Genomic DNA, 25,500 nt, shown 5'->3' with positions numbered 1-25,500 from the left:
TAAGTAAAGTTTCTTTTTTCTTTCTTAAGAAAACTACTTCTCTGTATCATATAAAAGCTCATACCTGACAGTTATAAAATTGACAAGCAGCAAATGGAGAAGACATTTCCTCATTAATTTTGCTTAGGAATGATGTTATAATGCATCACTAATAGTCACTATTAATTGAATATGTTCTTGCAAAAATTTCCTACATTAAGGAAACCTTAAAAATACCGAGTTTGAGTGACAACCATCTACTTGTCACTGCGATCTTGAAAGAAAACTCGGTGAGGGAGCCCTCCTTAGTCCTTATCTCTCCAAATGATGGCGAGAGTTATTACATTACGAATTACGTGGGTACCACATAAGATTTGCCTATACTAAAAAGTTAGTTAAATAATATATCTTTCTAACCATTCAACTGCGCTTAATCCTTCCAATTTTTTTCATAAAGATATGTAAAGATATTTCTAAATGACATTATTTTTCCCATTTTTTAAATTTAGTTGTTCTTAAATTGTATGTGGGGCCTCTCTTTGAAAATGAAATCACAATTACTAACACAAACACATTACGAAAGATGTTAAAGTTGTAATACAAAATATTACATCTAATTCTGCAAGAAATTAATAATTAAATAATAGTAATAAAATGATAGCTTTTGAAGATTGTTAAATTGTAGACTGTCTAAATTGAATAAACCTTTAACAAGTTTACTAATTTACTATTGAACTACAACTTATTTTTAAACAATCGATTGTGCATTGATAAAGTTGTTTACATTTCATACTGACAAATGATGGAAAGTGTAATAACCTAATCTAGGATGTATTCTAGAATATGTTGAGATTTGCAATTAACTAAGTAAATGTTAAGTGAAATAATTCTTCTGTAACTTTGAGAATACACATATCTTGGATGCAAAATTATTAATCATGTAAGATAATTTTTCTTTCTGAAAACCGAAATGCTTTAACTGTGAGAAGAGTTTGTTAACAGGTAAGTGAAGTTCTTAAATATAAGCCTGTATAATGATTATTATTATTATTTTTATTTCTATAGAAAAGCTATATTGTGTACAACACGCTACATTAGACTTCTTTCAAAGAATTTTTATATTTACTTCATTTAACAGTTGCAAATTAATTTTCGGAATCCAATGTGCTATCCAATTAAGTCAGGAATTTTAAAATGAAAACATCTTATTTAAATTTAATGAACCGATTGAACTTAGTTAAAACGTTTCTTTTTTAAATAAGTTACATTTAATTGGGAATTTAATAAGTAACTTTCTAATGTGTTAATTCCTTTAAGTATCTGGGTAGAAGTAATGCCCAAGTTAGTTTTTTTTTTTTAATCTGTTATCTATTCATAATGATCCATTTTTTGTTCTTTGAGACTGCTTTAAACTATTTCTTCAGGATGTATGAATCAACTGAAGATATTACAAAGAAGATATGTTTGCATGCTCAAATTTCTATTTGAATGAATATTCGGGCCATTTAAAGATAAAATTTATTGAATAATAGAAACTGATTTACTGTTGTTAAGTTTAATATAATAATTTGATGATAAAACAACTAACCCAGGCAAAAATTTCAATTTGGATGAACGTTTACAGATAACACAGAGACATTTCAATTCCTTTTCTGAAAAAGGTTTTGACGGTTTAGTTTGAATTTTGTACACTAATTACCTTAATATTTTTCTATTTAAACAGTATTTCGAGTTAATATTTTACCAATCCGATTTGAGAGAATCGAAAAAAATTCAGACAAGGTTACATTATGTGCTTTACCTTGATTAGAAGATTTTCTCAAAAACGACTTCAACAATTTTCTTAAATTTTTGTACTTCATTTACCTATGTAATATTCTATCATTTTTACCAAAAAGAATTTTCTGAGGCGAGGTTTTAAGGAGGCTGTGGGGGAGTGGAACTACGTCTTAGGGCTCCCTAAAAATGCGTTTTCAATTCAAGGTAGCTTCTAATACCAATTTAATATAAAAATAATTAATTAATTAACAAAAATTTCAATTTTTAAAAAATCTATCGAGCAATTTTTTGGGTATGACTTAAATAAGTCGTAAAAGTGAGCAGTTTATTTTCCTCCTAAAAAATGAATTTAAAAAAAAATTAAATGTAAAAACTTAATTTAGACTTAAATATTTTTAATTGTAACAATTTTTAAAAGAAAAAACATAATAATAATAAATTTAAGTTGGAACTACTTTTTGTTTCCAAATACTATATATTGTTATATATATATATATATATATATATATATATATATATAACAATATATATAACATCTTAATAATAATAATATATATATTGTTATATATTGTTATAATATATATTGTTGTTCAAGATCATCTTCCGCGTGACGTGTATCAAGTAGTTCCAAATTAATTTACAAAAAAGATTATTTTAAACGATTCATTGCAAGCTATAATTTGATTTAATTTCAAGTAACATCTATTTCAACAAAATTTCTGATCTAATACTAATTAAATTTTAAGATTAAGAAAAAACATGTCCGGCAAGGGACTATCTTTTCTCCAGGCAGTTCCATTCTTGCTCCTGACTGGTGAACATGTGGCTCTTGTAAGTAACTTTTTAGTTTTAAAGTTATTTTTTTCCATCTTATTTTTATTGCAGTTAATTAAGTGGTAAATTACGAATAAAAATACAAAATTTTTTTGAACTTAAATATAATTGTTGCTCAATAAAAGCAAATTGATGAACAGAGAATTTTTATGTCCCAGCATGCACTGGGAAAGCAAAATGGCTGTCGCTTTCAAATAATTACAATAGTAATTTTTCAATTATTATTTTTTATTTAAATTTATAATTCTCAAATGTTAAAATTGATCTCTTTTTTGTTCATTTTAGAAATACAAAGTAGATGGAAATTATAGCGTAGAATATTTAAAATTGTCTTTATAATTTTTTGCTCTTATTCTTTATATTTTAACCTTTTCATGTTATCCCAAGTGAAAGTCAAGAAACGTTTCTAATTTGACTCATTAATATTGATATTTAATTAATTAATTGGGTTAATGATTTTATTTTTATTTCTTTAGGCGATCCGAGAGGAGATTTAATCAACATCCCTGCTTCTTTGTCAGTGGAAAGTGGAATTCTACAGAAGTAATTCGGTAAAAAATGCAATTTCAAATTAATTTTTAATCGTTATTTCAAGCAGGTATGAGAATTTCATTGTAATATTTTTGGTTCAGGTATTTTGGTCTGGACCATTTTAATAACCCAGTAAGAAAAAGTAAAAAATAGTTTTACTTAAAAAGGAAGTGAATTATTCTTTTTAATGAATTCAAACCTAAATTTAGAACGAGTTTTAAATGTTCAATATTAAAACTGTAATACTCTCGTACAAGTGTCTTACTGTAAAATTTAATTTGAGTTATCAAATGTATTTTCCATATAAATTATTTTAGGAGGAATTTCAAATTAGACAAAAAAATTCGTTGAAGTTATGAAATAATTATGAAAAGTGGATCGCCCTATTATTTATTAATAATTAGACACGTGATAAAAAAAGTTTGAATAAATTTGATTTTAGAAGTATTTCTAATTTTTGTTTTCAATACTTTAGTTTTTATGATCTTTATTGTTTTGTATTGATGTAAAATTGTGATTGAAAAAATTCGATAGTGAGATCGCTATGTTTTATTTAAAATTTTAAAAATTATTTCCAAAACTTCAATAATTTCTGTCCCAATAAAATTACTATCTTCAGTTTCCTCTGGTACATCTTTGCTTTAATCTTCTTTAACTTTCCTTAGCACTTTTCTTTCCTTCCTTAATTTCCAAATCTACCGTTCACTGAAATGTGTATCCTCATTTCCTAATTAAATTTACGCTGTATTTTTGTTAATTTTCTTATCTTTAACTCTCTTCCAATACTTCGCAATTATTTCTAATAATCATTCAATTCGAAGCATTTCAAATGTTTCTTTTTGAATTGCATTTTCACTTCCATTTTATTTTCTTATTTTTTTTTTATTTTCTCTTACTAATAAGGAAAGAATTGCTATCATATCAAATATTTGAGTTAAAATTTTCATCGGAATATCTGTTTCGAGATCCTCGAATAAGTGTGTGTGAATGGGAGAGTTTTGTAAACAAATTATCTCAAATCCGAAATCAGAGGATGCAAAAACGTATTAAGAACGGACCGACCCTAGCAGAGCAACTGACTACGACCTAACAAATTCCTCAACCGGGAATATATATAACATTATAAATATTAATTCCCTTAACATTAACTATGTAAATAGTTATCAACATCCTTATTTCTTCATTTTGGTTGCTGTCATATTTTCGAATGAACCGTCTGTTTCATCGATGAAATTTTCGATGTCGACATCGATTTCGTTGGATATTCCTCTAGCCTGGACGAATTTTCCTAAACTCCAAGGTCTGTTTCTCTCATCAGGTTTCATCTGCACTCTGACCAGATTTTGTATGTAAAGATAAGGATTTTGGTCTAATATAGTGTTGTTCCACTACATATCTATCGTAGTGCTCGGCTGCTTTCCATGCCTTGCGTTCGAACTACTTAATACTCGTAGGTCAAACCCTAAAGCTGGGCAATTTCTTTTTTTTTGCAATGTTGATTGCTGACTGTTTTTCTGTTTTAATAATGTTGATAAGTAGAAAAGTTTGTGGTAAATAACCACCTCGAAGCAGAGACATGCCATGCCTGACAGCTATTTTGAACCGCTATCAGTAACCATACCTTTAACTTCTGGGAATTCAAATCTGCAAAACTGTTCATTGCTAAAATTAATGTTTTGTTTTCATTTTAACTACTTTTAATAATTAGATTACTTTGCTATCACAATGAATCTTTTTCTATTGCACTTGTCAAAAATTATAATAAAATGTGTCCTCTGTACATACGTTTTTATACCAACTAATAGCATTGTAATTATATTTTATTTAAAATCAACTCTTTAAACACTCAATACCATTCCTTCGATGATCTCTGCCAAGTTTAATTTCAGAACGTCATTCCACCCTGTAATTCCTTTATATGTTTAATCTATTTCTTAATAGGATAGTAATATCTACCACCCCAATGGTCGAATCTTCAACTTCATGGAAATTTAAATTGTAAGAATGCATTATTCCAGTATTTTTCATAATTTAATGATTTATACTTCTAGAAGATTTCTCATAAAATAATATTGTGTCTAGAGAATTTCGTGGCATCTTGTTGAATTTTCAGTTTTTAGTTCTAAGGCAGGCTCTGGGGTATTTTTTTAAATTTTTGAGGCAATGTCATGTGTTTTGTCGTCTTCTTGGGCTTGTTCTTCTTTCTTTTTTTTCTTGAACCTCGAATGACTTTCTTTTTAAACGCTATTAATATCTTTCTCTGCTCAACTTTCTTTTATTTCCTTATTTTCATTTTTTAATCGCCATAAGTGTCTGTCTTCCTGACCATCTTCATCAGCAAATACATAATTTTAAAATAGGATATTTTTACGTAGTGTTTATAATATTGTGATTTTACAATTTAATAATAAATATAATGATAATAAACGAGTTTTTTTTCCTTTTTGAATCACCTTTTTATGAAAAAGTTATACAAGTTTCTTTATTATCTTTTAGAATATTGTTATTGTGGTCATTTTCTTTAAAAATTGTTCGTTTAAAGTTGTTACATGTTCTACTAAACCATTTTTTTTCTTACCAATTCTTTCTGTATATTTAGTATAATCAGTTATGCTAATTGGTGAGTATTTTTATTATTTTGAAATTGCTTATTAATAACCCCTACCCGTTTTTCATGAATTATTAAAAAAAAGACATTAACCTGGGTGTGGATAAGTCACCCAAAAAAGGCCGGAAATGTCAATAAGAAAACAATTCAAAATACCAACAATTTAATTATATAAACAAAAAAGATTAATTTCCTAAAAAGGTCTGATTTTTATTGTTAATTAACATAAGAATTAGGTCTCTCTTTAACTTGGGATCCGGGGTGGGTTTAGGAAAAGACGCTTAGAATATAGAGAGATTCCTGGTTGAAGCCTGTAGTTATTGAGATTGACTGGGATTAATTTTGAAGTTAGAACTGATTTAATTTATTTAGTGGGACTTTAAAAGAGTGGAAATTTTTTTAGAGACTGTTGTCCGAATTGCTGGGAGGACTTAAGTTTTTGTTTGTTTACGACAATACGCTGGTATTATTCAGTAATAGCTGCAATACGAAGTCGTAGTCTATAATCAAAGTGTTACAATCAAAATGAAAGTCTAAAACGGGTTTATAGTCAGTTAATTTGAACATTTGAACTTTCAGTATTTTTTGAATTCAATTAATTCCCTACTCTTTCAAAGAAATTTGTAATTTACTTTCAGTTGAGTAGATAATGTACTTTTTTTTCTCGGGCATCTGACGAACTCGTCACATCCCAACATCGAAGGCACATTGTTCTCGATTTAGGTTTACACATCGGAGATTTCGGGGACGTTCTCCTTTTACAGGTTATTTTCTTTTTCCCCAAAAGGCAATCCTCGCGAAGCTTATATACCAAGAAAATGTTAAAACATTTTTTGATGTTTTTGTATATTGCATTTAATAATGTCTCCTGCAGTTACAATAGTGACAAATACCGTTGGTTTATAGTTAAATTGACTACGGTTGAAACAAAATTTACATTTTCAATCACACAATGTTGAATTTAAGGAAATTAACACACAAGATCAGTCAAGAGTAAGAGAAAACTATGGTTTTTTATTTTATGAAATTTTTTTGTTGATGTTTAAAAATACGGAAGTAAGGTAGGAATATCATGATTATTTTTTAATTTAGTACGGCCTAAATCAGATCGTTAGGGCTCAAAGCCATCATGCTGCAGTGCCTGGATAGTGGATTCAACGGGCCATTATTCATCGTCAAATAGCTGAACAAACTCCAAGGTAAGGTAGCATAAAACTAAGGAAAGCTCGAATTTGAGGATGGGTGCATCTTTAGACCCTCAATGACAAGCATCATTTGAGAATTTTTGAATGAATTTTTGATTTAGTGTAATGATTTAAGAAGGTAACTCAGATTTTTCGCATTTACGACTAATATACAGAATAAAAATTATTGTTTATTCAAGTTAATTTAAAAAATTTTCTTTTTAGATGAATGCAGCTAACTTAAACGTGGTACTAAGGTCACTTAACGATGATTATTACTTGGCAATCACGCAACATTTAGTCGAGTGTTGAACACAGTATGAGGTTGTGTGAATAGAAGTTACTAATTCTGCTATTCAAGCATTATTTCAAAAAATTTCAGTATTAGCTGCAGCTCGAAAATATTTTAAGTTGAAGTGGTCAGTCAATTCATGCAGCACAATTTTGGTTTAAACATTTCAAAAGAGGAGATAAGGGCCTTGACATAAGATTAGACCCTTTGACGTAACTGATTTAAGAGAAACGGTGGAAGGCGATTCTCAACTAAGCAATTAGTCTCAAACAGTTTACTGTAGGGTAATAAAGTACCACTTCTAGCGACTTCGCATGATTTGACACTAAAATAGGAACAGTGCTTAAAAGCAATTAGACTAAACTTTTTCGAAGTATAAAGCAACCAAGTGGGGATACTTATACTATACAAGCACACAAATGCAGGAGATGGATAATGCCTGGCCAATGTGCGCTACCTGTGCTTCGAAAATACTTTGCATCAGTTGCCACAAAAATGAATGAATTGGAGTAGGAATTCTTTGTAACCTAGCTTCCATCCAGACTTCTCTCCTTCTGATGATCACACAGTCCACACATTCCAATTATTTTTTGTTGTATAGAACGAAAAGCATGAGAACGAAAGTGGTTTGAATTTCTTTGATCCTTGAGATATCTAAGAGAAATTGAATTGGTGACACAAAGATGGCTTTAAGTGATTAATAGCAATGGATACAACTTGAAGAATATTTTTTTTAATACTCACAAAATAAAACACAAAAATGCCGAGTTTAGTTAAAATCCAATATTAACGTAAGATTGGATAAATTAGTAACTCAGAGCTAATTAGTTTAACAATTGAAGAAATTAAAGGTTTTAAGTTAACATATATAGTTATATTAATTAACAAACACAGGGGATACTAACGTAGGGAGTTCTTGGTTTAATCAAAGGTCTCAGTACTTGCATTATTAATTAATCACTAGATGTTAATGAACAGCATTTAACAATTTATTTTACATGATTTTTTTTTACTTACTGCACTTAAAGGCAAGAAGCCTAAGTCTATAAAAACGCATCTAGGTACTTCTCGGACCCTATACTGTACAACACTATACCTAAAGTAAATTCACTAAAATATTTTTTGACATTCGATCACATCCTAACAAACGCCATGACCATGATCATCGATAACACTTACCGATCCGAGATTTCTGTCACCAGTTTCGGTTACCCCGACTTCCTTAAAGTGTTATCATATCTATCGAATTAGAAAACGTCTCCTTTGTCAAAATGTGCTATTATCATTCTACTGATATTGGATTGCAAAGCTACAATGGTATAACCTAACTATAACCAACCTACGCTCTCAGTGAACTGTTCTTTTTATGAACTGGTAACGCTATCTTTTGTCGGTAGTTGACACTAACTGTAGTAACTTTAAAAACCAATAGGTAGCAGCTCTATGACCAAATACTAAAAACGCTAGGCTAGGGCATTCTTCTCAATATGAGGGCAGATGACTTTGAAGAGTTTGACTGAAAATAGACTGATTGAATAATCAGTAGAATAAATTCGATCTTTCAGAATCCACTTTGTATTCAATTTAAGTATTCAAATCGAAATGAATATGAATTTATCATTATGTACATTATTAAAAGAACTAGTTTCACTAAATTAAATCATCTTTTTCTATAAGTAGCTGAAAATCGAAACAGCTTTAAATAAAGACCTAATAAGACCAACTTAATTTTGTATCACTTCAGATTCTAGTAACATCTTAAATAGTGAGATAATGAGACTTATAAGGAAGTTCACGTCTATGTTAACGATAAATTTAGAGGAGAGAGAATTTTCTCTACCCATATTTTTCAAAAGTGAACTTTCAAGTCTCACTGTATCTAATATTATTATTTTAATTTTGTATTACATCGTTTTATTTAAATTTTGAAATTTGTATTATAATAAACGTCTAGTTCATGACAGATATTGAGTTTTTTGTTACAGAAGTCGCAGCATCCATAAAAGAAAAATTGGTGTGTACATACAAATCAGGAGAAAAGTCGGGTTCGAATCCAAGAGAGAGCTGTTAGCTCTTATATTTTCTCTTTCCAGAAAAGTACTTCAAACAAATGAAAATGCATGAATGTTACTTCCCATCATTTTTAAGGGAAATCGTTGCCGTTGTTTTCAAAGGAAACACATATCACACACAATTAAATTAAAATAAAATCAACATATTAGCTTGATACTCTGAACGGAGATGTGGACTAGCCACTTTTTCAGGGATTTTGGCGTCCCTGTCGGTAACCCAACCTAACAGCAATACTGCATACCTTCGCATACAATATAGTAGGGCCTGCAGAGGTAGTTGAGGTGTGCAACTATTCGGGTTTAGCGTACCCACAGGTAAACTCGAGCTCATCACCACACTCACACACACTCATTCACACTTACACATACACATTGTACACATTACATTCCGCCTAAAACTCCTGCCTAATTCTAATACCAATTGTGGCTCACATAGATTGTTTAGATCGCAATGGATTTGATTGCATTAAGCTACAATTTACATCAGTTTGACTGGTTTTTACTGAATCATTTGTTTCTGATGTGATGTGCAGTCATAGTTCCTTGAAGGGAGTATCGGGCTAGAACTAGTCGGGTATCCCAGCCTAACAACACAAACAACCTTTACCAACTACAAATTAATATAGCATTTTTTTTTTTTTTACAGGAAGTGCGGGAGTGTTAATCTTCCGGGAGTAATTCTGTAGGGAGTTTTGTTCATTTTTTAAATTAAAAAATGAAGTTACCTTTAACCAGTGCTTAAAAATGAATTCGGGTATTCAAAATTCCTCCATAGAAATGTAAATGCGTATAGTATTTTTTTGCGTTACATTTTTTTAACTTGTGTCAAGTGTCCAGTGATGACGAGCTGATAAAGACATCGTTGGATATGTAACAGCAAGATATTGTTACATATCCCATCCTACAGCATTCAAGGTAGGGCGGGGAATTGTAATGGTCATGTTCATGTCTTGATAGGCAATCCCCCACAATTTAAAGATTGGCACTTATAGTTCACAAACAAAAAAGTTGTGTCAATTTAAGATTTCATTAAATTTCTTTAAAAAAAAAAAAAAAAAAAAACATACTCGTGTTAACAATAATTATAATTCCACTTAATGCAAGATCATGCATGCAAAAATGACACTAGTCATTTTTATGATTAAGTTGGAATTAAAATTACTTAAAACATTTATATGGCCACTATAAATATCCTTCTTCGGAACTTCAAGTGCTGCAGTAGAGCTGAACAGGTCAGTCTATTTCTGCATGTTTACTAAGCATGATTTAATTTCTTTGAATGATTTTATTTTTCTTTCAGCTTGCAGGAGAAGTTCAAAATTACTTTAGAAAGTTTAACCTTTTTTCACTTTCTGATTTAAATTATTTTTACAGAGTTTAATTTCAAATGCCCCTCAGGCTTTTTGAAATTTTACCCAGTAGAGATTTTCTAGTAAAAAATAATTAATTAAAGCCAACTTCATTCTAAATTTCATATTTAAAACTTAGGTCAAATCAAATTATTTTCTCATTAATTTTTTAACAGTAAAATAACTAGTCAATTGAATTATATCAGATATTTATAAAATTAGATTCAGTCGATTAATGGGTATATCAAGATTAGTAGTAGATCACCTTGACTCTTAAAGATTTCCGAAAATTTTGAAAGAATACACAAAGATTTTGTGATAGGTAAATAGGAAATTTCCATTTCAGATTTGGATTCATAGTTTAGAATTGCTCTCATTATTTATTTGAGAAAATAGAATAATCCCGTCTTATCTTTTGGAATAAAGACATCACCAGAAATCCACTTAGGTCTCCCAAGCGTCACAGCTCCCGATGAGGGGAGCAAAAAAAAAAAACAAAATCTTAATTTATCTTTTCTTTACAGCTGTTAAATTCCCGGGAGTGTTAAAATTCCGGGAGTGTTTGGCGTCTGTGTCGGGAGTGGTTTTTTTTAAAAAATTATCTTTTAATGAGTGTTATTTTCTTTAATCTGATGTGTATCCTCTCATGACTTCCTTTTACACCAATAAGTAAAGTGAAGTTCATGGCTATTTCTCTAGACAGGTTCAATGTAAGGTAGCCCAGTTGTTAAATCCACGTCTCATTTTAAAACTTGGTCTTATATTCTCAACCTCAATGATTTTTAGAGTCACTAAAATCACTTAAAAAACAAACTGTACTATGAACTGGGCCACAACAAAATAAATGCCAAAAAGGGGGTAGCGGATTAAGAGGGGTCTGGCGGCCCCCACCGGTTTTGATACAATCGACCCAAAAACCTTGGAGGAGACCGAAAAAAAATTTTTTGAATTTTTTTCCGACCCTCTCGAACCCCATAAAAACCCCGTAAACGAGAAAAATGTGTTTTTTTGATATTTTAATTTTTTTCGAGCGTTCTAATCATTTTAAAGCGGTTCCAACGCAACTAAAAATTTATTTTGGATGTGTAGATGTTCCCTGAATTTTTCCGGTTTTTACTGTACAGTTAAATGAAGTGAAACATAGCTTTGAATCCAAAAAAATCGTTAAAAATCGGGATTTTTTAAAAACAAGTCTTCGGCATTTTGGGCTGACTCGATGGAAAATGACGATTTTTTTTGCATTCAAAGCTATGTTTCACTTCATTTAACTGTACAGTAAAAACCGGAAAAATTCAGGGAACATCTACCCATCCAAAATAAATTTTTAGTTGCGTTGGAACCGCTTTAAAATGATTAGAACGCTCGAAAAAAATTAAAATATCAAAAAAACACATTTTTCTCGTTTACGGGGTTTTATGGGGTTGGAGAGGGTCGGAAAAAATTTCAAAATTTTTTTATCGGTCTCCTCCAAGGTTTTTGGGTCGATTGTATCAAAACCAGTGGGGGGCCTCCAGACCCCTCTTAATCCGCTACCGCTTTTGTTCAGCACAAATTTGTACACCTATTAATCTATTTTTCACAAATTCGGAATTCCAGTAATGTTCGGTATTTTTGTAGAACAATAACTTGTGCTAAACGGAAACTTTAAACGAAAGCTTTACACCGGTAGTTCACTCAGAATAAACCAAATTTTTTAAGATAAAAAAAAAACTTTGAACTTAAAAGTGGGACCCGAAACAGATGGTACCAAGTTCCATCCTCTTGGCCACATTTCCTGTTTAATGATTTGAAGATAGACCTGCAGATATCTTCTCAAAGAACAATAGCCTGAACGGTTAGGGCAGTGGATCTTCCTTTACTTTCCTACTTCCGTTCTGAAAAAGAGTAAGGATCTTTCCAAAGCTTTATAGAAATATTCTTACGAGTAGTTCATCCTTGCAATGCTTCTCCAATGGAGAGTTACCCATCTTACAAACGTCTTTAAAAGTAGCTTTAACAGAAACTAGGCCAAAGAGTACCTTCAAAGTCTTCTTTTTGGCAGCAACCTGGCGACCTACAAATTACTTTAATTACAATCCTTGCTTTAAAAAAGGTTTCTTTTTTTTTTTGTTTACGAGACATCAACAGCTGAACATCCGGTAATATTTCCTCCAATCAGGAGTAAAAGGAAGTCAAATACTTCAAAATTCCGTCACAGTAAAATACGTAACAATATTTACTGTTTTGCGTCAATGTACAAACTGATGCGGTGCAGATGAAGTAGAAGCATCATCGTTGGATATGTAACTGGCAAGTGATGGTTACATATCCCATCCAACAGCTAGCTATCAAGGTAAGTCGAGGAACTTATAGTGAGCTGTATATGACGGCCAGGTTACTTTCTTCTCTCTGGAAAACTTTCATGCAGCTCAAAATAATATATTTTATTAATTTGAGCTCTTTGAACAAAATTTATTCTGTCTTCGTTAACATTTACGATTATTATAATGATAATTATAATTCCATTGATTTTTTTTTAGTCTTTCCATCATACCTTCAATTATTTTGTATTTCTGTTTTGTTTTGTAATAAATCTTAGCGTCAATATCTGAGGTTATTGGCGTTCGAAGCTTTTCTTTTTCTGGGCACTGCTAACCTCAGGAGAGAAAACACAAACTAAGGGCCAGCAATTGAATTCGAACCCGGAATATCCCAGTGAGAATCCAATATGCTGACCACTTAGCTAATCTCTTCTTTTCATTTGCATGTTACTTTTGCATGATATTGTTAATGCATGAAAAAAATAAATGACACTAGTCATTTAAGTAAAATAAATGGAATTATAATTATTCATTTATATGGCCACTATAAGTATCCTTCTTCGGAACTTCAAGTCCAAGTACAGCTGTACAGGTCAGTCTATCTCTGCATGTTTACTAAGCATGATATTTTTTTTGTAATTTTTATGACTTTAATTGATTTAATTTGTTTCTATCTGATTTCGTCTTGGTAGGTTTTTGTGTACGATACACTTCTTGATTCGTTTTGGTGTAGTTTCTGGTTGTTTTTTTTTAGGTTTGTTCTGTTATTGTCTGGTTGTTTTGTTTCAATTCTGTTCCTCAATATCTTGGATATTTTTCCGTTTAGGCCTTTCGGTTTCCCATTGTGAGGCCACTGGGTTACATGCTAATTAAACCTGTTTTTTTCCAAACGCCATCCAGAGCATTTTTATTTTCTTGCTACTCCTGATCTGTAAAGAAATAAACATGGATATCCGTCATTCTAGCGAAGTCCAAAGCTAAGCAGACAGTACTCCATCGCAGGCCTCAATCCCCGTGAATAGCCGTGCGCATTATCGCTCCCAATCGGTTTCCTTTCCTTTCATGCAGGTACCTTCCTGCATACTCCATTGTCTGGAGTTTTGTTTCTACTGCCTGCTATGGACCACCTAGAATGCGGACTATGGGTGGGTAGGATGGTGTTTTAAAAACATTTCTCATATTTTTGGAGGGCTAAATCTGATCTCTACCTCCTCGAGGTGCCCTCCGGACAACTGCTTAAGCGAGCAGGCTAACAGAGACAGTACTCCCCAATCTCCGGGTAAAAAATACTTAAATTAAAACGACCCTTTCAAATTTCTAGTGCTGCAGGGCAAGTACTACTTGCACAATGTGCAGCACAGGCACGACGTCTTAAAATTTTAACTCCTGTTCTTCATTTTTTAAATAAAGCAAATCCAAAGCATTCTTAGGAAACTACCTGTATTTAAACTCGCTAAAAATCTGAATATATCGATTCAAACAAACAAAAAGAAAATTTATTTTTCCAATAATAACAATCATTTACTCAGAATATACGTAGAAAATTATGAGTCTAGCCAACTTAATAATTGATTGGTCTATGGCTTGTTTCGACTAGAAATATTAAATTTGAGCTTTCTGCTATTTTTTGAGCTTTCTTATTCAGTCTCGAGGGGGTTCCAAAATCCAATACTTCCCTTGACAACTCAAAAATCGAAAATCTGAAACAGTACAACAAGTTATTCCAGTAGCCCAGTAGTTCTAAATATTTTTAGAATAATGGAAAACATTTTAATTGATATTTCTCAAATTGGAACGCTGACATACCAAAAATTTGAAGTAATATCGATTGCAATGATGGTGAATTATTAGAAAGGAATGAGAAAAATTAGCAAGTTGCATTGTTACATAGGAATCCATTAGTTACACTTTATTACTATTATAAATACTAAATAGTTTAACAGAAATTAGTACTATTGTAGTAACCAGTTTAAGAATAAATTTAATGTGAAACGTGTTATTGAAGTATTTAGTCGAACGTCAATGCTATTCTCATTTCCTGCTCTTAGTTTTCAAGTTTATCGCGATTCATTATTTTTTGTTGATTTGTGTCGAAGAACCTAATTCTAGAATAATTATACCTTTTAATTTGTCTTTCGACTTGTAGACAAACAGCATCTTGTGAATTTTTGTAAACAAATATGATTTATTCTCTTTATTCAACTTTTTATTCAACATTGCATCATTTGTTTGATATAAAATGCAATCTTACCAGAAACAGGAAGTTAGATAGATTACCGATACTCCTTTCATACCCTTTTAGTTGTTGCTTTCTGTGTCTCTGAATAATGTAGCAATTTTACTACTTTTGAATCACTTAAAGTAATGCCTATTTTATTCACGCGAGCTTTACATTCAACTACCACAAATTAAATGTCGTGGACGGAGGCGACTAGCAAACATACTTTACTGTAAATTTCGTTTATTAACCATTAAATAAAATCCAAGACCTAGAGACCGGGAGTAGAACCTACTAAACCAACAATACATCTTAGCTTTGCGGGTCTAGCCTACCACCGTCTAACATACTTTACTGTAAATTTCGTTTATTAAACATTAAATAAAATCCAAGAGCTAGACCAGGGGAATCGAATCTACTAACCAACAATACACCTTAGCTTTGCGGGTCTAGCCTACCACCGCCTAACATACTTTACTGTAAATTTCGTTTATTAACCATTAAATAAAATCCAATACCTAGAGGCCAGGAGTAGAACCCACTAACCAACAAACCAACAATACATCTCAGCTTTGTGGGTCTAGCCTATAATCGCCTAACATACTTCACAATAAATTTCTCATATTAACCATTAAATAAAATCCAAAGCCTAGAGACCGGGGAATTGAATCTACTAACCAACAATACATCTTAGCATTGCGGGTCTAGCCTACCACCGCCTAACATACTTTACTATAAATTTCGTTTATTAAACATTAAATAAAATCCAATACCTAGAGGCCAGGAGTAGAACCCACTAACCAACAAACCAACAATACATCTCAGCTTTGTGGGTCTAGTATCATAACCGCTCGGCTATCGTGTCGCCTACATTTGAACCACTTTTTTCTTTCTATTTTTTTAAATTACTATTTCTTTCACGAAATGTAGGTGAAGGATTTGTGAAACAACAGTGTATTGCAGAACACTGATTGAAAACCCACTGATGTAGGGTTATTCTTTTCAAATTATGGCTCGATTGAGAAGCCAGTCGTTTAGTATTGTTTTTTGATTAAATAACTGATAAAAACTAATTGGAAATGGTTAATAATCTGCTGTATTTTAATTAATTTTCTTGGGTGGAGGGAAATACATAAATGTATTCATACCAGAAGGATGTAAAGTTTTTTTTTTACTTATTTATTTATTTTTTAAAGACAAGAAGAAGTAGGGAAGGACTAATTGATTATGGTTGTCAAGTTTTACAACTTCAATTTTTTATGCGGATACTGGGGATGAAATAAGCGTGTTGTGGCTTTGTCTCTGGAAAGATATGGGGATTGGCCAAGTTCCAAGTTGTCTCGGCCAATCGGATATTGCTTACACTGGCAAATAGAACGCCAATCACCTCGAACCCATGTAACAAATACTCACTCACACAAACAAAACCAAACTATAACGATCTGCACTTTAATATTCTGGTATTAATGTAATTAAAACAGATTCTTTGCGAGAACATGTGTTATACTGGGCTCTCTTTAAAGTTGGGAATATTGTCGTAAGATTACTAAATATCTTGTGAGAACATTTACTCAGCTTTCTGTTACTTCGATCTTCAAGGTTCTAACTTATGTACTATCTTAGAAAGGGACCAGCTGGGGTCAATTAGTCTCATGGACTTCAGGGGGAAAGATTATAGTTGTGGCCAAAATGAATGAATGTTTTTTTTTCCGAATTCAACACGAAAACAAGGTGAAATATATGCATAATGTTCATCTTATTTTTTGATTGGGCAGTTTTTTGGTTGGGCAACTAATTCCAATCCCAAAATCCTCCACCAAATCACTCCATAATCATATCTTTCTTCTCCCGTTTTTGCTTCTTTTCTCGATAATTTCTCGATACAGGAAATTATACTCCAGTTTTTTCCGCTCTTGCCAATACTTATGTTCAGTTATGTTCAGTTGCTTTCCTCTTTGAACCCTCTAGGCGTCGCCTGGACCGCTCTGTGTCCTATGGACTGTTCAGTGTTCTTGCTTAACACTAGAAATAATTTGAAATGCACACCTCCGGGTGTGCAGTTCATCAAGTGTCATATTGTGTTTGTTCATCATTGTCTTAATTAGCATAATAAGCACTGCCTCATCATTACCTGTACGAAGTAACAAGAATTCAAAATACCTTGTAAAATTCCAAACTTGTAAGAAATACGATTCGACTGGCAGTGTCACTCTAAGCTCTAAAATTGTATTAGATATACTTGGTTAAGACCAAATCGATTGAACTTTATATCACTTTTCTTCCCCCAAAATCAGAGCGTATCAGAATAAGTAATTGCTTGAAAGAAAGAACAAACATTATCGTGAAAATTTAGACAAATAACAAATTCTAGTCCTAGAGTTTTATGTTCACTTCTACCCAATTACATAAATACGTAACATGTATAAAAACAGTAAACTCACTAACACACAAACACAATTTCTCCCGATTACAAATTGTCCTACTTTTTCTTGGCTAGTCACACTTTAATTCTTAAGAGTACTTTTGCCTCGATAAGTTAGTAATCTAAAACCTAGCGCACCAAAGAAGGGGACCAGATCCATTTCATTTACTACCACAATCTATTGTTCCTGTTCCTCGCCACTCCACATACTTCGGTACTGGTTTGTCCAAAGTTTTACTCCCTTCACCATCCCCCAGCAAAACTAAAAACAATCCTTCTGCTAGAACACATGCTACTACTGGCTATCTACCGCTGGCTAAAAGAAAAATGAAGATAAACTATATTATCCAGCCGACCATGAAATACCTACCACTCTGGTTTTTACCATAAAAACACTGTGTTTATAATCCTTTTATACTGATTACTATCTTCTATATGTAGTAATTATAATTAGAACTTGCGAGGACATACACTTCTAATTCTTTCTAACCTAAATGAAAATCTGTTATTTAGTTTTCCAGTATCTGCCTTTATCCTTGACTTTCTCCGTCATAGTTTGCGTTTTCCTATTTCTGTCCGGTTTTGAATAGTCATCATCCTTCAGGAGTTGATTCCCCAGTAGAACTGTTTTTGTGTAGAAGTTTGATTTTGAATTTTTATCAGATACACATTGTTTCAATTTTAAGCTCCTCCAAAAATAGTGTGTGCAATTCGATACTTCGTTTAGTTGGTTCCATGAAATTTATACAAATAAGTCTTGTAACTTCGTACTTTCTGTCCCACGTAAAACAAAATTAGAATCATTCCAAATTTTCAGAATGTTAGATTACAGTGTAATGTACATTTTTACAAAATCTAAAATCTAAAAATATAAATACATTCCCGAAACTTATTGTACGGTGAAGAAAATGTAAAAGTTAGAATCTTGAAATCATATGTCCAGATTTTCTTTTTTGCTCTCTTCCAATCTCATTTAGAACTATATATACTTCAGTCCATCCCATCACTTTGTGTCTTCTTGACAGAGTTCTGCCACTTGGGATTTGAGTTGTAATAACTGAGTTTGGGCCTACAACAAATTAGATTAAGTTCTGCCAAAGATTTGAACCCATGATACTTGTTGTTCCAAAGTGAGATCCACCACCCTTCTAGATTTATCTTTCATTGAAAAAAATGTTTAATGGAAATGAAATCGAGTTACGAAAAAATGAAAACCTCTTTTTTTCATTCACTTCCGGAAAGTGTACCTTCGTTATAGAAAAAGCACCGTCTATCACCAGACAATATGCTGAAAGTAGCATCTAGAAAGAGAAAATCTAAAGCCAGCAGCTGGTTTCGAACCTGAGATCACCGTATGGGGGAATCCGGTCAGTTTCCATTCAGATTTAAACAATTATTAGCTCGACATCTTTATAAAATGGAGCTGAAGTTGGGGAATCTGTGGTCGAAGAATAGAACGGAATAGGCTTTTTTTTTTAAAAAAAATTTAGAAATTAGTGACAACATATCTCTCTCATTTTTCGACTTTAATAGAAGCAAATGAATTTTATTATTGGCTAAAATTTGACTCGGCGATTTTACGAAAACCAATTCTGCGTAACAATTAAAAATACAAAAAAAAAAATAACAGCTGATTTAAGTTACAACATGAATACAAAGATTAATTTACGTAAAATGTTGATCAATTCTGGAAAACCTAATTATTGTTAAGTCCATTTAACAAACAAGGATTTAAATATAGAGTATTCAATGTTAAATTTACATATCAAAGTGGGATAATATTTTAAAAGCAATTAATCAACGAACACATGTAGCCTAATAAAAGCATTTTGTGAGCTCTAAAAAGAGCCATAATATGGCTGTGAAATAATCTCTGGATTTATTTTTGACAAAAAACAAAAATTCTGCCGAATAAAAGCAAATATTTACAACAAACGGTTGACAAATATATTTCTGAACACAAAAGAACACCAACATCAACAAATTTTAGAGGAAAACGAATGCGGTTTATCCATTGCAATTATTGGATAAATATCTCAAATTTTGGTTGGAAAATTTCTTGAATAACTACACATTTTTTGGGCAACTTTTAAATTTAGTTTTGAGTTGTCAGTTCTTGATTGATAGTTCTTGAAGAGGCTATTTTTGGTCATTAAAAAGAAAGAACGTTAGTGTTTCGAACAAACTAAATGTAGTACTTCATTGAATTGTGTTAAGTAATTTATAAGCGCATATTCTATAAAAGTTTTATTTTGGGGGTGCTTTTTTTTGGTTTTCGCCATACAGCCAGCATCGTCTAGGTGCTTATTACTAGAACATCACTCACTCTCCATTCTTACTTATAGATACATTCGTTTCACACATTCATCCCTCTACTATGTACAACTATTGACATACAAACTTACAACTAATGGATGGATCAGTACTCTATATTCCTGCCATCCTTATAGCTTAACCAAAATTAAATCCTTCTCTGATCATTTTCTTACATTCATTCTAATTCGGCTATAACTTTTAGATACACTCATATTTCTTAGCTAGCTCTGCTATAGACTTAAGCACATTGGTGGAGAATATTATGTCTTCGTAGCGATAGGGTGCATCTAAATACCTGTATATGTCGTCAAACATTCGTTTCCTTTCTACCACATAACGTGGACATATCATTATTATATGTTTGAAATACTCCATCTGAAATACCATCAAATACTAGAGAGTCATAATTAAGATCACGAAAACAACTAACCACAATTTTCATGACAATAATTTTTTTTTTTGCGTTTATTTATGCTACAATCAGCGCGTTAGCGCTACAAGTAACAGTGATAACCGAGTAACATCAGCAATCTACGCAAAGAGGAGAGGACCTCTATAATAGTCGTTGCACATATTATTATCTATTGCACTTATACTATTGCATACTCTTTTAACAAAGAATTAGGGTAATTACTCTTCTTTATACAAAGAGAAATAAGAAGTTACTTTAATAAGTAGTAGTTATTAATAAGTAATTACTTTCATACTGTTAATGCAATAGTATTAATTATAAGGCGGAATAGCTTTTTCAGAACAAGGACACATAAATTGAGAAAACACAAATGAAGAACTAACTTTCAGGCGCTATTTAGTCGAATCTGTCCACTAACACAGTTTACCGAGTACGATGGCTTTTGCAAGTAAGCTAAGTATTGAATGAATTGCGGTTGACAGTAATTCAGTTATGGAAGCGTCGAAGCGGATATCAAATACAGTTTAACCATTTTAGTCCGCAATACTGAGTGCTGTTTCAGCGAGTGTAGACTGTGACAGGAGTGTTAAAGATGGAAATTAACAATCTGTATCAAACAGATCAATCAACCAGTTTGTGATGCTGGATGAAAATACTAAATCCTTCAAAAAGTAATGAAAATAAGTGCGCTGAGCCGGATTAAATGCTGACAATGCTTTTAACTGTGCATTCTAATTATATACTACCAAAAAACAAAAATGTCTAGAGCCTTTTTCTAGTATTTTTTTTTTTTTTTTAAAGTAAATCGTTCTAAAAATAAAATTCTACAAAACGTCAAACTTACATAATTCTCCCTGAGATCAGGATGATCTTTTTCTAGGCCATCGTCCAGAATGGTCACCACGATGCCTTTGCCGGTGACTCCTTCTTTCCATGCACCTTCTACACTCATATCAAGTCCTGAACCACGATTCTGAAAAAAAGAAAGAAATCAACATTACCATCAAATACTAGAGAGTCATAATTAAGATCACGAAAACAACTAACCACAATTTTCATGACAATAATTTTTTTTTTTTGCGTTTATTTATGCTACAATCAGCGCGTTAGCGCTACAAGTAACAGTGATAACCGAGTAACAAATGATAAGTAACGAGTGGAGAAGTTATCCAGTGATAACACTCCCAAATATTAGATGGTTAGTCCCACTCTCTTCTCTGGGGAGGAGATCATGAGGCCACTGTCTTTTAAGGCGTCTTGTCCTGGTTGTCAGGAAGAGTTCTAGAAGAAAGATTTTTAGCTAGAGGATTTATATGAGATTGCAGGCTGAAGTGGAGTTTTCTGTATCTTGTTTTCAGCAACTTCGGTGATAAAAGGAATGTTAAGGTCAGTGTGTGTAGTCAGGTTGGAGACATAGTTCGAAGTATTTTAGATTGTAGCGATTGAATCCTTTGTAGATTGGAGCGTTTGGTTGAACCCCACAGCTCTATTCCATAAGCCCAGATGGGATTTTCAAAATAGAAGTATAAATCAGTCTTTTGTTGTCCAGAGAGAGTTTCGATCTATCGTCTAACAGTATTTTAAGTAGTCGATAGCGTCTGTTTAGTTCTGTTCTTTTAAGTCTAGTGTAGGGGTTCCAAGAAAGTCTTCGGTCTAAGTAAAGCCCAAGGTACCAAGACAGTAATTTAAATTAAAAACCAACTTTTGATTTACGAAAATTCTTCGTGAGGAAAGTCAAGTTTAGACCACCCTTACCGGAAGTTGAGAAAGTGGCTTAAAACGGAAATAACCCCTTGAGGTAAACTCACTTCCTCTTTCATGCCATTTTCGAACGAGCTCAAAAATCGTAGCAACAACTTTTTATCTACGTTTAAATTCATTGGAATCATTTTCGGAGAAAGTTCTTTGTTTCTTGTTTTCAAACAATCTTCCTGATGAAGATTTGTAACTTTTTAAGTTGCAGTCAAGTGTCGTGAGGGTATACAAAGGAAGTACTTTTGTTTCAGCTTTTAATTTGTTTAAACACTGACATTTCCCGTACTGTTTGTTGATTGCATCAACAAACTTGCTTGTTTCTTGTTTTCTTCAATTAATCTAAGCAGTTTTGGAATTTCATTCATCACCGGTATTCATTCAAAGTATTTGTAACACTCTTCATTTTTGTTGACTCTTATCTTTGCACTGTATAAGTTCTATTTGTTGATTCAAACTTTGATGACTGGTGAAAATCGCAAAATTGGTTTGGAATCAATGAAAACAGAAGTACAAACGATATTTTCCAGTTTTTTTAAACCCAACCATTTGTCCAGTACGATGTACAGTCCACTTAGAATCCTTAAAAACGGATCTTTCTGGTGTAAACTCTACTACAACAATTTGACGTAATCGTTGGCAAATAAAAAGGAACAACGTAAAACAAAGATGTTGTAAATAATAAGCAGTCATGATCTATTTGGCAAGGCTAACAACTCTTCTCATTTATCTTCACCGGGTAAACCCTCTCTCTCTATACTGAAGAACTAGAACTGAAAGAAGTATAGCCACCATTTCAGCTGTAGAACTGCCTCACACTATTAATTATCACATTACAAAAAGAAAGACAAACATTAAGACGAAGCGAAATAAAGAAGTACGGAAAAAATGAACTATGAAGTAGAATCTTGGAATTAATCTTTTGTTTCATTTTTTTTGGAAGTCCTGGTCCATCAAGAAGCAGCACTACCGGCTACTGCTTCTAAGTACTATTTCTTCTTAAGGATGGTCCAAGGGTCATTAACCATTCCTTCTGCTTTCATATTTTACTACCTTCACTATGAAATATATCTCTACCAGAGATAATAGGATTTTTCTTTTTGTTTCCTTAATGCGTACACTGAACAAACTGTTCTCTAGGAAATTGCGGAAAATTAAGAAGCAATTTTACGGTCCATTTTTTTTAAAAAAAAAACAAGAGAGAGAATCCTCGCGAAAGTAATTGCAATGACAGAAGAAGATGATTACAGCTGCTGTTCTAATATTGTTCTTAGGGTGGTCGCTAAGTCTATTTAAATTTTGTTTCTTAACCGGATAGAAAATTTGTCTTTGACATGTCGTTTGACTTTAACTGTTTTATAGGGGGAGTTCTTAAATCACGGGAAAACATGTTCCAGAATTTAACTAACATTAATTGGAGGCCTCCAGCTTCTTTGATAATCAATGGCCACCTTAATCACCTCAAATATTTGTACGCCATAATTATTTATAATTAGAAAGAAAGGATTGATTGAAGGGATAAAGGATTGTATTAACAGGAAGGATTGATAATGCTCCAAGTTCCATCCCGTGACGCACAGAAATTAGAATAAGAAATCCTTTAGAAAATCAAAGAAAATGAAAATACATTTCCTTCATTTATATACTAAATTACATAATTTCCAATCCATTTCCTTTATATAACTGTAAACTTCTATTTACTAACTTTAATATTACTGATTCTAAATAAACTTTGTAATTCCAAAGGGAATATCGCTGCATTTGTTCCTGCATAATAAAGATTCTTTTCCTTTTGAATACCTTTTTTTTTTGAATCGCGATCTTTTCTGAATATATGATTATTCCTTTTTATTCAACTGCCATTTTAAAAGAAGTAGTAAGTTTGGCTTTTTGAATAATAATTAGTTCAATGTCTTTTAATTTTAAAAATATTCTGGAGGAAACTGGTTTTTTTTTTTGAACATGCAATCTGTCGCTAGGCAACGTCCTAAAAGTAGAAGGCAGTAGAACTGCTTTAAAAGAAATGGCGAAAATCCAATTATTTCGGATTGATATATACTATAAGAAAGGAGAAAGTCCAACTTTGGAATCCTTTATTTCTTCTAATCATTTATAATCCTTAAAGTTTACAGTTATGTTCAAATTATTTCTTGTAAACATTATTATTTTGAGATTCTTAATTCTTTGTAGTCTTCATGGTTCGATTAGTAAAAATTTCACTTCTTTCAAAAAGCCTTTAATCGAAGTATCCACATCTTATTTCTCTTTAAGAGGAAAATACTCAGTGATTTCCTTCAAGCTTTTCGATATATTCGTATTGTTTTTTATAACGGCTCATGAGTTATCTGAAATAAGATTTGATGTTCTATCTTAATGGAAACTTTACTGCTCCCAACCAAGGAGGATTTAGGTAGGATATGGTATCTAAGCTTTTCATCATTTTCTTATTGAAGCTAGCAACCTTTTTCTTAAGCCTTAGCAGCCGTTACCCAAAAATTCTTTAGACTCTCGACTTTATTCTCCTTAAATGATGCTGATGTTTCACCACGATCTTTAGGCTACCTTTGGTAAAGTTTTTCCCCAATTTTTAATTTATACCACAGGAAGTTTGCCTTTCATTTCAGCTTTCCTTATTATTCAGCTTTCCTTATTATTCAGCTTTTCATTTTAAGCTATTTCCAATTATCAGTTCCGCTGCGTAAATTTCTTATCTTTGAAAAGTACTATCTAATATTTCGATAGCCACTTAGAAAGACCTAAATAGTTCACTTAAAATGCTCTAAATTAGCAATTAAGACGTTAGATTCTTAAGCAAAAAAGTGGATTGTAATTAAAACATCTTAATTATTAATTATTCACTAATTTAGTGCTACACTGTAATAAACAGAAAACATTCTTTGTAATTAATTCTTTGCTGCATTTGCATTTAACGCACTCTGCTCCTTTAACAGCGCATTAAGTCAGTAAAAATTCATTACGGAGGACAAGAAAAAATCCTCTCTTTTATCTCTTGCACAGACCAGTGTCCTTATATTAACTAGAAGCTCAAGAGCTTATTAATTAAATCACACTGACTAAAAGACAGAAAGGAAGATAATTTATTACTCTTCTTATTTCAATACATGGACAAGAGTAAAAAGTAAAAAAAAATAACAGAATTAAAAACGTCAGGAAGTAGCGGGAGATAGAGGTCCTAAAATGGGAAGAGAACTTGTTAATCTTGCTAAAAAAAAGGGACTAAAAGTGGTTGAGCAGTAGTCTTGGAGACTACAGGTGACTTGGGCTAGAAGCGGGACTCCCCAGCTGTTAGGAGATAGGTTCTTGGTAGGGACAAGCAGGAGAAAACCTTCCCTCATCCTCCTCCAGGGAATTAAAAATAAATTAGGGCTGGAAAAACAGGAGTGAGTAAGCGACAGATTAAGTGTATCCTTGGAGCAAAAAATATATGTATA

At 32.1% G+C, this 25,500-nt stretch overlaps 1 protein-coding gene and 1 long non-coding RNA gene across 8 annotated transcripts in view; one reads left to right on the top strand and one right to left on the bottom strand.

Annotated features, from left to right (window-relative positions):
• The window catches only part of LOC141456792 (furin-like protease 1), a 749,499-nt gene that overhangs the window by 25,539 nt on the left and 698,460 nt on the right, over positions 1 to 25,500 (bottom strand). For 5 of the 7 annotated variants that reach the window (XM_074133067.1, XM_074133073.1, XM_074133070.1 and 2 more), the window contains exon 5: positions 21,141 to 21,269. In XM_074133067.1, the coding sequence (XP_073989168.1) occupies positions 21,141 to 21,269 (129 nt within the window). Of the gene's footprint in view, positions 1 to 64; positions 298 to 8,386; positions 8,512 to 21,140; positions 21,270 to 25,500 lie in introns of those variants that run through there. The other 2 variants (XM_074133074.1, XM_074133071.1) reach the window with 2 other exon arrangements.
• On the top strand, positions 755 to 7,769 carry LOC141456805 (uncharacterized). The gene is made up of 3 exons (XR_012460038.1): positions 755 to 981; positions 2,505 to 2,589; positions 3,069 to 7,769. It is a non-coding gene; the product is annotated as an uncharacterized lncRNA (long non-coding RNA).

The sequence above is a fragment of the Rhodnius prolixus genome, unplaced genomic scaffold, assembly GCF_049639745.1.
Source record: "Rhodnius prolixus isolate KJV_2025 unplaced genomic scaffold, Rpr scaffold_10, whole genome shotgun sequence".
NCBI classification, from domain to species: Eukaryota; Metazoa; Arthropoda; class Insecta; order Hemiptera; family Reduviidae; genus Rhodnius; species Rhodnius prolixus.
The sequence above is the reverse complement of the archived record's forward strand: the minus strand, read 5'-3'. Positions and strand labels throughout refer to the sequence as shown.